At 42.9% G+C, this 16099-nt stretch overlaps 1 protein-coding gene across 1 annotated transcript; it reads right to left on the bottom strand.

Moving 5' to 3' along the window:
- Positions 1 to 3869: 3869 nt before the first annotated feature.
- On the bottom strand, positions 3870 to 7741 carry LOC128114188 (HLA class I histocompatibility antigen, alpha chain F-like). The gene is made up of 6 exons (XM_052744021.1): positions 7657 to 7741; positions 7159 to 7428; positions 6679 to 6909; positions 5859 to 6134; positions 5626 to 5736; positions 3870 to 3913 (listed from the first exon to the last, which is right to left on the bottom strand). Exons 1-6 carry the CDS (start codon positions 7739 to 7741, stop codon positions 3870 to 3872), a joined length of 1017 nt encoding a protein of 338 aa, XP_052599981.1.
- Positions 7742 to 16099: the final 8358 nt, after the last annotated feature.

Genomic DNA, 16099 nt, shown 5'->3' with positions numbered 1-16099 from the left:
CAAGAGCATATGGACTCACTGTTGAACTCTACATTTAAAGATGAACTAACATCAATGTATCTCAAATCACCTCATAAAATAGAAAGGGAAACAATACTACCAAAAACATTTTATAAGACGACCATTATCCTGATATCAAAACTGAGTAAAGACACAAAACAGACAAGTACAGGCCAATTTCTTTGATGAACATGGATATGAACATTTTCAATGCAATACTTGCAAGCAAAAGTAAACAACACATTAAAATGCCATATACCATAACCAGATCAGCATCATTCCAGGGATAATACAAGGATGGCTCAACATATTTGATCAATAAATGTGATATGGCACATAGATGCAAGGACAGAAATCACAGGGTCACCTCAATGTATGCAGAGTTAAACCTTGAAGAAACTAGGAATGGAAGGGATGTATTTCAACATAATAAATGCTCTATATAAGAAAATTCTATGCAGCATTATACTAAATGGGGGAAACAGCATTTCCTCTAAAATTCAAAAACAAAATAAAACAGCTAAATACCTAGGAATATATGTAAGGAGGTAAAGACATCTACAATCTACAATCTACATCTACAATAAAGTTTAAAACACTAAATAAGGGGGCTGGAAAGATGGCTCAGAGGTTAAGAGCACTGGCTACTCTTCCAAAGGTTCTGAGTTCAATTCCCAGAAACCACATGGTGGCTCACAACCATCTATAATGAGATCTGGTGCCCTCTTCTGGCCTGCAGGCCCACATGCAGGCAGAACATTGTATACATAATAAATAAATAAATCTTTAAAAAAAAAAACACTAAATAAGGCTGGGCATGATGACTTTCCTCTGTAACCCAACACTCATCTGAAGAATGAGGATTGCTGCAACTTTGGTGCCAGTCTGGTTTACATAGTAAGACCTTGTCTCAAAAACCAAAACTAACCAAACAACAACAATAATGAAAGAAAGAAAGGAAGAAAGAAAGAAAGAAAGAAAGAAAGAAGGAGGGAGGGAGGGAGGGAAGGAAGGAAGGAAGGAAGGAAGGAAGGAAGGAAGGAAGGAAGGCACTAGAGATACAGAAAGGCCTCCTATGCTCATGAATAGGCAAAATCAATACTGCAAATATGGCTGTGGTCCTGAAACAAATCTAGAAATTCAGTACGATTCCCAATGATATTCTTTAAAGAACTAAAAAATTCTAAATTTATATGAATGCAGGAAATATTCCTAAAAGCCAAAGTAGTTCTTAGCTGGAAGAACAATACTAGAAGTGTTAAAATCCTGATCTTAAATTCTATTACAGAGACATGGCTTACAAAGAGAAGAAACAGCAGGTGTGGAACAGGCTCAGAAATACACAGATCAATGGAGTAGAATAGAGGACTCAGATATAATCTATAGCTACACTGTTAGAACCATCCACATTCCATAACCAGGTGCTCCCTCATCCCCCACCCAGCCTTCAAACGCTCAGCACAAGAATCCCTGTCATCATAACGGGACACATTTCCACTGTGCCATGGTCCCAAATGCTCATGCCCCATACCCCCTATAAAGCCCAAGCCATCACCCCCACCGTCCCTTCCTCCCTTCCCTCTCCCTGTCTACCCCCTCCCTCTCTTCCTCGATACCTACTTCCCTCTCTCTCATCCTCAGGCAGAGGGAGCCTTTTGCAGTCCCCTCCAAATAAATCCTTTGTATGTGGTCTGTTGCATGACATGATTATTATGGCATTCCCTGACCCTCTGATTACTGAAAAAACCCTTACATACAGTTATTTTATTTTCAATCACAATGCCTAAGACATATATTGGGGGCAAAAGACAAACCTATTCAACAAATGTTGTTGTGAAAATTTGATACCCCCATGTAGAAGAAAACTACATCTCCATCTCTCACCTTGTAGAAAAATAATCTCAAAGACCTTAAATGTAACAAGAAACTCTAAAATCTGCTAAAGGAAAACCATTTTGATATATTCATAGACCAGGACTTTTGGAAAAGGGTTTACAGCTCAAGAAATAATTGCAAGAGTTGACAAATGGGAATTTGAAAAGCTCTACCCAGCAAAGAAACAATTAGAGAGTGAAAAGATAATCTAAGGAATGGGAGAAAATCTTTACCAGCTATAATCTAAAAGAGGATTAATGTCTACAATTATAAATTATAAATAATTCAAAGACAAGAAAACCAAGAGCCAGGTGTTGTGGTGCACACCTGGAAGCCCAGGAACTGGGAAGCAGACACAGGAGACTACAAGTTCAGCTCCATAGCCAGGCAGTGGTGGCCCATACCTTTAATTGCAGCACTCAGGAGGCAGAGGCAGCCAGATCTCTGAGTTCGAGACCCACCTGGGCTACAGAGTGAGTTCCAGGAAAGGCAGGGTTTCTACACAGAGAAACCCTGTCTTGGGAAAAGAAAAAAAAAAAAAGTTCAGCTCCATAGAGTGTGTTTCAAAAACAAACAAACAAAGGATCATTCTGGTTGAGAACTGGATGAATTTGTGGGAATCAAGCAAGACAATGGAGGAAGCAATTGGAAATTTATTTAGTAGTTTAGGGAAGGGGCACAGGTTGATTTTCAGAGAAAACAGAGCAAAGAAATTGAATTTTAAATTCATTTAAAACATGGACATTACAATATTTCCTACTGGATTAAATCTGGACTACAAAATGAAGTAAAGATTATACCAAAAATTTAGGACTGTACAAGTAGCAAAATAGATTTGCTGTTTGCAGACAGGGAATCACACATAAAGCAAACTGATTGAGAGGGGACAGATAAGCCTGTAGATTAGACTTGTCTGGGCTGGAGAAATTTATTTGGGAGATGGTCTTAAATGGCATTTAAAAACTTGGAAGTGAATAAAATCATCAAAAGGATTATTAACTGTAGATGAGAAAGAGAACAGGACTGATCCTGGCACCTCCAGTGCTCAGTGATCTCATTAGAGAACACACCTTGAACACAGACTGTGCAGCTCTGGGCATGTGTCTAGAAGGCCCATAGACCAGGCAGTCCCAGACTTTCTTGTGCACAGGAATCCTCTGGATATCTCAGCAAGATTCAGAAAAAGTCAGGCTTGATGACACAGGCTTTTCATCCCAGCACTCTGGGCAGAAACAGATGTTTCCTCTCATAGGATCTCTCTGATTTCAAGGCCAGCATGATCTACATGTACAACTAGTTCCAGGCCAGTCAAGGCTACATAGTGAGTCTATTTCAACAAACAAACAAAATGAAACAAAACCCCACAAACAGAAACAAAACAAAAGACTTGGGAAATCTGTGAAGACACAAGAATCTCTGTATTTATAAAAAGTGGTGCAGAGGCAGCTGTTGTTCAGATCATGGAGCTGCAGGGAATGTAGACAAGGAGCTCCTAGGTCTCCTAGCTCCATCAGACTCACTTATGGCATGTTAAATAAATAATTCCTGCTGCCAGGTATGGTGGTTCATATATGTAATTCTAACACTCCAGGCTGGGGAAAGAGGATTGCAGGTATTTCAAAGCCATACAGATTTTTATTGTTAACTCTTTTAATTGTGTGACAAAATATCCAGCAGAAGCAACTTAAAGGAAGAAAAATTTATTATGATTCATGATTTAAGAAGGTTCAATCAATCTCAGCATAAGGTGTGATGGAGTAAATGGCAGCAGGGGCATGTGGCTGGGATTCCTCCAATTTCAGTAGATCAGGAAGTAGAGTGGAGGGGGTCCTCCCATCAGGCTTTCTCCTGTTCTTCATTTTATCCTTGGGCCCCAGGGTTGGTCTTCCATCTTTAATTAATCTCTGAAAACACTCTTACAGATGCGACCAGAACTGAATCTCCTAGGAGATTCTAAATCCACTCAAGTTGACAATGAAGTTTAACCATCACAGCTACATAGTGATTCCCAAGCCAGCCCGGGACACAGTGCGAGATGCTGTTAACAGAGAAACAGAAAAAGGAAGTGTGAGTCCTGTCCTACATACTGAGCAATCTAAATGAGGGATCTGGAAAGAGTCCTGAGTGTTTTGGAACAGGATTTATGGCCACTGATGTTAGTGGTGAGAACAGCATCCATAATGGAAAAGGGTGTTATGTGGGTATTCCACTTTGGGGAGGGGTTGAGAAAGAGAAGGGAGAATATACATTATCAGTCCTGAGTTTCATGTCAACAGATATGTATTGTTTTCTCTTCCATTAGGTGTAGCCTCAGATAGAAAATACAGTAAGAAAATAGATAGAAAATAAATAATTACAGAGTCTCTGACTGGCTGCTATCTGAAAATTCCCTAGGCTGATTTCTTACTTTTAGGTATAAATAATGGAATCCAAATTCTTATCATTTAAAAACAAAGGAATTTAATAAAGATATTGGAGGGTTGGCGATTATTTTGTTTTGGAAAAAGCCATGAACCAAATCTGAGGCTTCATAGCTGGGAACAGAACTGACAAGCCCATCAACATCACGTCCCACAAGGATCAACTGAGCACAGGAATCACTGACACCCTGGAGCTGGTCTCTGTGGGACAGATTTCCTGCCACTCATGGAACTGGATGTGCCAATGTCACCCCAGCCAAATTCACTTATGCAGTTCCAGCTTTTCCTTATCACCATGTGCTGAGTCAAGGTGCAGCATGTGGTCACTCAGCTGGTGGAGCCGAGGACTACCATGTGGTGCCCAGCTGCAGGAATGTTAGGAAAGTGACAGAGGGACTTGCTCTGTCTCCTTTCTGTACACTTACGAGGTGTTCCCTTAATGTGTAAGGAGAGTTCAAGAGCCAGGACAAGATGGTAAAAGGTAGAAATACAATGATGAAAGTAGATTCCAGGAAAAGTTACCTGAGTAACTACATTGGAGGAAATAAAAAGACTGACAGAGATCCAGGGTAATGATGCTCTAGAGTACCCACATAGCCCGGACTTTAAAAAGTGATAGCACAGCTGGGCATGGTGGCATATAACTTTAATCCTAGCATTGGGGAGGCAGAGACAGGTGGAGCTCTGAGTTTGTGGCCAGTCTGGTCTGCATAGTGGGTTCCAGGACAGCCAGGGCTATACTTTGTCTTTAAAACAAAACAAAACAAAAAAGAAAGAAAAAAAAGACAGTCAGACAGAAAGAAAGAAAGAAGAAACACGGCTAGTTCACTGAGTCCCAGGTTAGCCTAGCACTCACACAAAGGTGTGTCTCATAGTAACATAACAGCAGATGAGTGTAGATGTAACCAATCGTCTTATTAAATAAGAAACACAGAGTCAATTCAGAGAAGAAAGCCAAGAGGTCAGAGCTAAGAGCCTCACCCTTCCTGCTTCAGGGATCCTCTTTAGTCAAGAGAGCTCTCCGAAAGGAGCCTACTTCCTGTGTGTATGTCTTTATATAGTCTAGCTGTTCTGCCTTCTCATTGGTTGTAAACCCAAACATGTGACTGCCTCATCACTGCCTGTATGTACCGCCCTCCAGGTCCTTAAAGGTGTGCACCACCGCCGCCACGCACTTGCTATGGCTCTAATAGCTCTGACCCCCAGGCAACTTTATTAACATACAATTAAAATCACATTTCAGTACAAGTAAAATACCACCATAGATGAGCACATTTCCATCTAGGGCTTCAACTCATGGAAAACCCTCAGACACCAATCCCTTCCCTACCTGCACTTTTCTTCCTCATCATCACAAGGGCAGTCACAGCTCCAGTGACCACAACTCCAAGAAGAACCACACCAACAGTCATTCCAATTGTGGGCCAAGAAGGTGGTGGCTCTGGAAAGAGAGAGTAGAGTTGAGGGGCCCTAACCCCCAGCTCAGCACTGATCCCACTCAGGGTCTCCAGAAGGTCACCTGTTTTCCTTGACAACAGGCCCTGTGCTCACATCCCTCCTTACCCCATCTCAGGGTGAGGGGCTCAGGCAGCCCCTGATGCTGCACATGACATGTGTATCTCTGCTCCTCTCCAGAAGGTACCACCACAGCTGCCCACTTCTGGAAGGTTCCATTGCCTCCAGGCCTGGTCTCCACAAGTTCCATGTCCTGGGTCTGGTCTTCCCCATCCCTCTTCCAGGTCAGGGTTATTTCAGATGGATAGAATCTGATGGCCCAGCATCTCAAGGTGACATCACCTTCAGGTCTAGGGTGATGGGTTACATGTGCCTTTGGAGGATCTGAGAAGAAGAGTTGGAAAATTCAAGCATTTTATAATTTTTCTGGGGACTTAAACTGTATTCATGTGCACATCATGCAATGCACAGGAGAATCAAGGTGTGTGTGTATGTAGGGGAGGTGGGGCTGTGCAAACCACACAAGCTGTCTGCACTCAGGCACTAGTATAATCTATTCCTTGGAAAAGGAAGACTACCACGTTTCCCACCACGAAAACAGGATTTCTGCTCCTGACTTTGTCAGACCTTCAAAGACATTGGGTATGGGTAGAGAACTCAGCCTCTGGGAAGCCATGGTTCACAATGGGCTGCAAACTGAATGGGGCTGCTGTTGGTTATTTCAAGAGACCCTAAACTGTCCTGAGAGAAAGGTGAGTCCTGGGTAAGTCACTCTCTGATGCTGGGTCAGGAAAACCAGGAGCACTCCTTCCCTTAAGGATACAAGAGAGAGCTACAGTAATTCAGCTGGCCCCATTTTCCTCCCTCCTTGGAGGCATGCACCCTACTCTGAGTGCAGATGGAGGAATTGCTTCTCAATCCCTCTTACCTGAGCGCAGCAGAGTTTCCTTCCCTAACTCCAGGTGCCAGAGTAGCAAAGCAACGCACCGACCCTCCAAGAAGATCTTCCAGTTCTCTGCTAAGCGTTTTGCCTCCCACTGTCGCTGGGTGATCTGAGCCGTCTTGTCAGCCACGGTCCAAGAACTCAGATCTTCGTTCAGGCTGATGTAATCACGGCCATCAAAGGCATGTCTATAGTGCCCGCGGAGCAAGAACTGGTCTGGACCCACGTCGCAACCAATGAAACACTGGAAGGTATGAGAGCCTGCCCCCGCCCCCAAAGTCAGCCCTATCCACAGGACCCAACCCACCCACAGAATTTCCACCTAAACTGAATCGGAAACCGGGTCTCAGTCTGATGCTCTCCTGGGTCCAAGGGTCTTGCGGCCCCTCAGCCTTGGACCTAACCTAGGACCTGACACCTGGGGCGACTTGGGCCAGTCCGTGGGGACGTGTAGGGGTCACTCACCGTCATCGCTCTGGTTATAGATCTTGATTGCAAATTTCAGGTTTTCTCGGGCTGTTTTTGTATAATCCTCCATAGCGTCTTTTGCCCACTTCCAATAAGCAGGTCCCATTTGCTTCGCCCATGGCGCGCGCGCCTCCATTTTAATAGTCTCACCACTTTGGAAGCCCAGGATTTGCGTGTCATCCATATAGGCAACGGCGAAGACTCGGCGATGTTGGAGACCCGTTCGAGACCCGGTCGTGGTTATTAAATACCGCAGCGAGTGTGACCCTGGGGCGGTGCGCAGTGAGATCCCGACCCTCCTCCATGGACCCCCGGGGAGGTGCACTGGCCCTGAGAGTCTCAGGGCACAGGGATCGGGATCGGAACAGAGGAAGCGAGTGGAGAAGGGAACCTGAGAGTCTGGGTGAGTGATGAGAAAGGGCTTTTGGGATGCTGCCTAGCCAGGTTCCCTAGCTCCTCCTGGCAGAGGCCTTTTCCTTCCTGACCCACACTCACCAGCGCCACTATGGGTCTTGGTCTGCATCAGAGGCAGGAATATTGAGAGCAGCAAGAGAGTGGGACTCTGCGCTGCAGCCCCCATCCTTGGTGTCTGGAAAACCTGGAGGGATTGAGACTTTGTTCCTCTCTGTGGAATTTAAAGCGTCATGGTTTGTGGGGAGAGACCACAGTGACTGTGAGTGGCTTTCTCCAGAATTCGGACGTGCAGTGGGAGTGAGAACATGTGTCCAGATAGTGAAGGGACAGCTGACATTGGTTGAAGGCCACAGAAAGGAATTCGGGGCGATGAGGGAATTCCCAACCTTTGGCTTCCCCACCTCAAACACCTTAAAGGCAAAACCTCAGACCAGGGACTCATGGAGACCCCTTCCTCCTGTAATTGGAGCTCTCTGAGTCCTGTTCAGGAGATGTGTTGAAATTCTGAATGTTTTGGTTTCAGGATCTCTTATTTATGGTTATACAATATACATTATTAAATACTTCAAATTTTCATGTAGGTTGAGCCCAACGACATTTACCGTGATAAAAGCTGCTCATTCATGGTGGCAGACATCTGTAATTCCAGCACTTAGGAGACTGTTGAGGTAGGAGGTTTGACGTGAGTTTAAGGACAGTTTAAGCTACATGACACTGACATTTTTTAAAAAATGATTTATTTATGGGCATGTGCATGTGAATATGTGCGAATGCATACCATGTGTGTGAGGATGTCATGTAAGTCAGAAGAGGGAGTCAGATTCTCTAAAACTGGAATTGCAGGTGTCTGTGAGCTGGGTGCTAGAAACTGTCTGGGGTCATCTACAAGATCAGTAAGCACTCTTAACCACAGAACCATCTCTTCAGTCCCTTCATACTTTGACTTTAAAAAAGACTTTTAAAAAGAGAGACTGCCCTTACATTCTGCAAGTAAGTAGCAGTGGTGAAGAATGCAGTAACTCCTGGTTAGTTTTTCACAGCCTTGGTTCAGACTAAGGTGTCAACAGATAAACTCAGTGTCAAGCACACTACAGTAAATATGACAAGTAAATTTGAGAGGCATAAAAGTATTTTTAATATCATACACCTCATGAAAATAGATAAGTAATTTAATGGGTTCTATTCAGCTTCAAACGCTATTGGTTTTTGTTGGTCTTGGAGGCACATGACTTATTTCCACCATTCAAGAGGCTGAGGCACCAGGGCTTCCAGGATTTGAGGAATGGCCTGAACTCTATAATTTTTGCGTGTGAGAGAGGGAAATAATGCAAAATGTTGGGGAATAGTACATGATTTTTAGAGGAAGTCAATGCACTTGGAGAACATGTAATTGCCTGTTGTGCCCAGAGAACAGATAAGTTTGTAAATGGTTTGGAAATTATTTTCTTTTGGAGCATTGGATGGGACTAAAGTAGATGATGATGATATGTGGCAAAAGTATGTCCAGGATGCTGACAGGTGGGTCTTGTGTTGCCAGCTTCTAATTGGTGATTGCCTTCCCACTCAGTGTAAGTTTCTGTTAACAGTACAGCTTTTCCATGTGCATAGAAAAATAATGTAAGTAAATAAAGCAATTGAAAATCAAAACAAACAACAAAAACAGTATAAGCTAAGCATGGTGGTTCACACCTTTGATCCCAGTACTCTGTAGACAGGGACAGGCAGATCACCATGAGTTTGAGTACACAGTGAGCTCCAGGACAGCCATGACTACATAGACTCTGTCTCAAAAAGCTGGACAAACAAATAAATTGGCATGCCAGAGTTCTATATTTTGAATGACAGTCCCTGAACTGTCACTTCCCCTATCTGAAATTTCCCTACGAGTGTCACACAGAAGTTGGCAGCTGAGAAAAGGAAAATCAGACCAATAACCAAATGGCAATAAATCTTCAAACAGAGAAAGGATAAATTAGAATAAGACTAAGTAATCAGAAAAGAATAAATTAAAGCACATTCCCCCCAAAACCCATTAAAGCAATTATTCCTAAAATAATTTAGTCACAAATGGTTTAACCTCATTTGTCTGATGAATATATATCTTGTGTTTTAAGAAATGCAGACCAAAGCTTAGTATGGTGACAGAGACCTGAAATCCCAGCACTTGAAAAGTGAGGCCAGCCTGGCTGGTGTGTGTGTGTGTGTGTGTGTGTGTGTGTGTGTGTGTGTGTGTGTGTGTATGTTGGAGACTGCAAGGAGGGGAATCATTAAATAACCCAAAGAGAAAAGCACAAGAAAAATGTTTTAAAGTTTCATCTTTCTGGGCAGTGCTGGTGGTACATGCCATTAATCCCAGCTCTCAGGAGGCAGAGGCTGGTGGACCTCTGAGTTTGAGGCTAGCCTGGTTTACAGATCAATTTTAGGACAGCCATATCTCAAAAAACCAAATAATAATAATAATAATAATAATAATAATAATAATAATAATAAAGCCATAGCTTTATCTTTAAAAGGATTTTTACAAAGAACACAATGAGAAGGAAGTAGATGGATCCTGATCCATGACCTTGGGAAATGACTGTCTACTTTATGGTGCTGTCTGTCTCTAGGACTTGAGAACCAGCCTGGCAATCTAAAGTCACTTGTAGGGCTGGCCATCCAATTGTCTTGATCTCATTTGCTTTGATTCATATGAATCCAGGAGGATACTTTTCTTTCATCTGATGTCAGTTGGGTGGTTTAGTGGTACCATATAAAGTTCTTTTTGATGTAGGAACCTCAGGGGAAAGCCAAATGTTCTTAGTCCCTTAACTATGAAGAACACATATATCCTATTTTATAGAAGATATATGTAAGCCAAAGTATTAAAGGCCACAGGAAGTCCATTTGGCCAGACTTTTACAGCTATTTATCCTTTTTACACTGTGGGACAAAAATAGTACTAGTCAGAGATAAATACAGGCTTATGAATTGGGTACAAAAAGAATGGGAGCATTTGAGGCTGTGTGTTTAATATCTGCCAAGCCTCTGATTTGCTATGCATACAGTTTTAGAGTCTTTTTATTGTTGTTGTTTCAAGACAAAGTTTCTCTGTGTAGCCCTGCCTGTCCTGGAACTCATTCTGTAGACCAGGCTACTCTGGAACTCAGAGGTCCACCTGCTTCTACCTCCCGAGAGCTAGGATTAAAGGCATGTTCCATGACCACCCAGCAGTTTTAGCTTCTTTACTGTAGCAATCTTAGTGGGAAAGTGAATAACCCGTAATAGAGCAGTCATGGTAACATCTGCTGGTACATGGAGTACCAACTGAAGTTAAGATTATGTAGTTACCAGATTGTGCCAACTTCTTGGCAAGCTCCATATTCATTATTTTGAGTAATTTTAATAGTGTCCATGTTTCCATTTGCCAAAATAGAAGTTCTAGAAAAACAATGTTCTCAATAGCATAAAGAGAAAGAAATAGAGTGACCATCAGTACACGTGTGTGTCTCATTCTGTTTCTAAGACCCTCAGATAGAAAGAAATTATTCTTAAATCCTGCTACTCTATGGCATTCCTTTTACAATTCTGTAGTAGCCTTGAAAGCTGGTCTTTTGTGCTTCATATTCCGGCACTGGAACCAGGTACCAGTATAAAGATAATCAGAAGACTATCCATGGGAGAGGAGGTAGTCCTCATGCAGGTTATCCCCACGTTGCCACCTTTTGGGAGTGTTCAAGAGAGACAACTCCCTAATCAGCAGCCTCAGACAACCCTCAGTCAGGATTCTGCAGATCTTCTGGACACGGAGAGTCAGAAAAGACAGGTGAGTAGTCTAATTCCCCAACCTTCCTTTGTCTTTTCCTTTGTCTCTGTTTTCCCTCAAAATGAGTCAAACGTAATCTAGAGAATATCAATTGTTCATTGACATTATTAACACACAATTAAGAAGAGAGGAATTAAATTTAGTACAGATGAATGACTTTCTTAAGTTCATACAAAAAGTCAGCCCTGGTTACCAGACTGGGGGACCCTAGATGTAGACATCTGGGATGTAATAGGAATATATATTAAGAATTGATATACGCACCTGGAGAGATGGCTCAGAGGTTAAGAGCACTGGCTGTTCTTCTAGAGGTCCTGAGTTAAATTCCCAGCAACCACATGGTGGCTCACAACCATCTGTAATGAGATCTGGTGCCCTCTTCTGGCCTGCAGTCATACATGCTGTATACATAATAAATAAATCTTTTTAAAAGAAGAATTGATATACAAAAAATGAAGGGATGGACATGCCTCTTACAGCATTTGCCATTTGGAATGTACTTAGAAAAGCACTGGCAAATGGTTAAGAGCTTATGCTGTTGTACCTGTTTCGCAAAACCCCCAGAGACCACCAAGGAGCCGGCTTCCGATGTAAACACATAAGGGTCCTTTTATTCAGGTTCATCAACCTGGGCTGCTGCATGGCAGATGGAAGGAAATGTGGCAGTGGCCACGAGTCCAGGCATATAGAGATTTTATAGGGAAAAACCACAAGCTGAGAATTGGCAACTTGGGATTGGGCAGAAGGGATACGGGGCAAGGTGATTTTTTGAAACCATTGGGTTAGACTTTGGGCACAAAACCACATTTGAAACCATTGGGTTAGACTTTTGGTAGGGAACCACAACCCACTGAACAGGATTATCTGGACTGCTCAGCAGGATTATCTAGATACCTTCAAGGGCCATAAACTGCAGACAGGATGTCTATAGGAGCATGCTGCCCTGTATCCATTTGAGTTGTCATGGCACATTGTTGGAGACCGACTCCGGACAGCTGTGTCTTGAATTTTGTGTGACCTTCCTTACTTTATCAAACCTTGCAAAAACAGGTTCCTGGCCTAACCGTGGGCTGTACAACTTCCTGGAGTAGGTGCTAATCAGCCAGCTGCAGGGGCCTGGGACCAAAGCGACCTCACCCTTCCTTAGGAATTTTCCATTCTTCTCTCCTTTTGCTTCCTCTGCTCCCCCTCCCTGCCTGAAGCCCTGCTTATAAACCTCAATACCCAGTCAATAAACGAGACCTTGACGCGACTCAGACTGACTCTGTCTTCCCTTATGCACCTGGTCTCCTTTCTCTCTCACCCCCATTGATCTTTCAGGAGGTGCCTCCTCGGGTCTCCCCAATAACCTGGCCCGCGGGATGGGTCAGCACATTCCTGAGGTCCTTCCTGGAACTGAGTACAGCAGGTGGTCTGAGATGGTGGCCCTTTACCTAAGATAGAGCCTGGAAAGTCAAGTCTAGGCCTTCACAATGCACAAACCAAATTTGGAACCAACTGTTCCCCCTCCCCATGAGGGAACACCTCTACTATCACCTTGCTTAGAATCTGGAAAGAATGTTTATCCTTTAATAACAGATCCCAAAGGAAACAGCTCGAAGAGGATACTGAAAAATTAACCACTGAGGAGGAAACTAACTTGGAGGAGGAAGCAACAGAGTATCATAATCCTAAACGTCTCCCTCTGCAGCATTTAACCATACATTCCAAAGGGTCCCTGATAAACGTAAAAAGAAAATAAGGAGACCTCTGAGTTTCCTTGACTTTGTAGGTCAGGCTCAGCAACAGGCAATGACAGGCAACAAAGAGCCTATGTTTACTCTGAAACTCTCCATCCCTCCCCCACTCCATGGAAAACCTTGGTTGCAATTTCATTCAAGATGTAAGAAAGAGAGCAAAATACTATAATTTTATTTGGCTTCCCCTGCTGTTCCTACTTGTAAATCACTCCATGCTATTCCCTGAGAAAGTAAAAAAGGGTCCATAAAATTCGCTATGCTCTCTCTGGCTTTCCAGCCCAGCTGTTACAACTGCTGCTGCCTGCTTCAGTCAGAGCATTCAGCAGGACAAATCACCGAGAGAGGAAAGGAAAGAGTTAACTTCCAAACTGCCTGCAGCCATGGATATCAGCTTGCAACAGCCATGGCTATTTGATTAGCTAAAAAGCAAGCTTTGCTAACCGGCTGACATCATCTGCTGAGCTAGCCAAGCCACTTGGGCTAATTGGAAATTGAAAGATAATCCTCCACTCTTTCTCTATCCCAGCACTAGGGACCTGTTTCTTCAGTTGTCTTCTCCTGTTCCTACTCTATATATCTTGGAGCTCCAAGTCTGATTGAAACTGACACTTTTACGATTGTTAATCACAAAATGTTAGTTTAAAATGTTTATTAACTTAGAAATATAGAGTGTAATGCACAATTTCTTTATTTTCTAGATTCCCCAATAGTTTAACTTTATAACCCCCTTTGTAACCCTTTATAGGCTATCTTCTTAGTGAATAACAGAACAGCTGGATCTTCTTTTACAGCTGCAGCTGAACACTAATTAGGAAGCGAATAATGTGTCATCAGAACAATCTGCTTCTTATCATTTACTTTAGAAATGAAATGTAAACTTCAAATAAAACTTTCAATGCCTGAAGAATTTCTGTTGAATATATATTAACTGTGTATAACAAAGAGGGACAGATATGGAGAAAGAAATAAAGAGAGTGACCATCAGTATGCTTGTGTGTCTCATTCTGTTTCTAAGACCCTAGGATAGAAAAAAATTATTCCAAATTCTGCTACTCTGTGACATTCCTTTTCCAACCCTGCAGCAGCCTGGAAAGCTGGTCTTTTGGGCTGTGTTACCATAGGGTGACTTCCTAGTGGGCTTAGTGTATCTGAGGGAAACTGTGGCAAAGCCAATTACAATCTCTCTTCTAAAATTGCTTTCCAAGAGGCATCACCACAGAGAAATCAATGTGGGTTATTTGAAGAGGTATCCAAGAGCCTTTTGTTGCTTACACCATTTTTATAGTTATGAGGTGATCATGCTGAGGGAAAGAGGATCTCAGTGTTAGTTAATTGGCAGCACTGTGCTCTTACCCTGCAAGGAAATGTCACGAAACACGACAGAATCCGCTAATTAGAGTTTTATTAAAGATAAAAGGGACAGAGAGTGCGCAGGCCTGTGGAAGAGACACATGTGTGGAGAAGGAGAGAGAACCGGGAACATGGCGCCAGATTTTAAAGGTTGGGCATGCACAGGTCGACGTCACTACTCCACGCATGCGCGTAGATCACATGGCTACGCGCACCTACATTGCCATGCAACATCACGGATCCTGGTCACGCTAGACGCCTTGACCTGGAAATGGCTACCCTGACCTGGAACTGGCTAGGTGGAAGTGTCCGCAGGGCATATGCAAACACGCCCAACCGTGGGGGCGTGTTGTGAACCCTTCACTCAGTCTAAAAGGGCTAAATGTATACAGACAGATGTAAAGTGTTAAGTGATACAAGATCATGAGGAACGTTGGTCACAGGACTTGTTCCCAGGTGGTCTGCTGGCCCATAGATATTTTGTCTTAATTACTCTTAAGAGAGTAGACACAGCATTAAGAACATGGGAGCAAATGAAGATGCCTGTATAAGAGGCTAGTTTTCTCAGTTAGGATAACTGTTGCTGCCACTGCACACATACACTGGGGTACATATCAAAATTTTCCCAGGGGCCTGCCCTGAGAAGATGTCTCTCAGAGTCCTGGGGAAGACACTACAGATGGTGGGGTGGGGGCAGGGCAGGGGTGGATAATCTGAGGGGAAAGAATCTAAGTACACTGGGTTCTTTTGTCCATTTACTTTATTCCTCTGGGATTAAATTCTATCTACACAGCTTTATTTCTATTCTTATATTTAGCTCCTCTCAATCCCTTCTCTTCCTAAATTCTCTCTCTACAAGGCTTCAGTTCTGTTCTCACACTCAGCTCCTCTCTGTCCCTTCTCCTCCTGTCCTCTCATAGCCCTAACTAAGCTCTTTTGCTTTTGATCTCATCTTCATGCTCAGTTCCTCCATCCATGCTCCTTTCTTCCTTTCATACTCTCCTCATCTGACCCAATCTCTACCATCTACAAAATTCTGCCTTATTTCTTTATCTCTGGCCATGTCACTCTGCCCCAGCTAAAAATTCTGCCTTCATGCTCCTTCATCTGGTATGCAAAAAACCCTTTTGTTCTGAATTAATTGCTCTGGAATGCCATTTGGCTTGTGAGGGGACAGAGAGTCTCAGTTTAATTTGCCCAAGAAACAAAGCCATGCTTTCTGAACAATGAGAGCCTATAAAGTCACTGTTTGTCTTCTTATAAAATAAGAAAATATCAATGTACTATACAAAACTGGAGCCTTGGATAAAGGCTATGTAATCTGAACCATATTTAAGTATGAAATTTTGGTGAAAATACTGAGGGAAATTCATAGTATATCTGGGGTATTCAACTTCAGGTTAATTTTCTCCCTCTAAATACAAATCAAAGAGAAATGACAAGTTAAGGCATAAGGGAATCTAAAATATGAGTAGAAGATGTTTACTGTGAACCAGGACAAAGCAACACGAGGGGATAAAAAGAATTTATGACACTTAAATATCTTTTCTAATTAATGGACTGGTGTCTGAGTCCATTTGTTCATCTTCCTCTGTTGACAGTGTTGGGGTTACAGGTGAGGAAGTGAAAC

This window comes from Peromyscus californicus, unplaced genomic scaffold (genome assembly GCF_007827085.1).
Source record: "Peromyscus californicus insignis strain IS unplaced genomic scaffold, ASM782708v3 Scaffold_19__1_contigs__length_69161282, whole genome shotgun sequence".
Classification (NCBI taxonomy): domain Eukaryota; kingdom Metazoa; phylum Chordata; class Mammalia; order Rodentia; family Cricetidae; genus Peromyscus; species Peromyscus californicus.
Note: the sequence above shows the minus strand (reverse complement) of the source record. Positions and strands in the feature narration are given on the sequence as shown.

Coding starts and splice junctions, on each gene's coding strand:
- LOC128114188 (XM_052744021.1), bottom strand. CDS start 7,741: ATGGGGGCTGCAGCGCAGAGTCCCACTCTCTTGCTGCTCTCAATATTC. Junction 6,910..7,158: donor CTATAACCAGAGCGATGACG/GTGAGTGACCCC, acceptor ACGTGGGTCCAG/ACCAGTTCTTGCTCCGCGGG. Junction 6,135..6,678: donor GGAAACTCTGCTGCGCTCAG/GTAAGAGGGATT, acceptor TCTTCTTCTCAG/ATCCTCCAAAGGCACATGTA.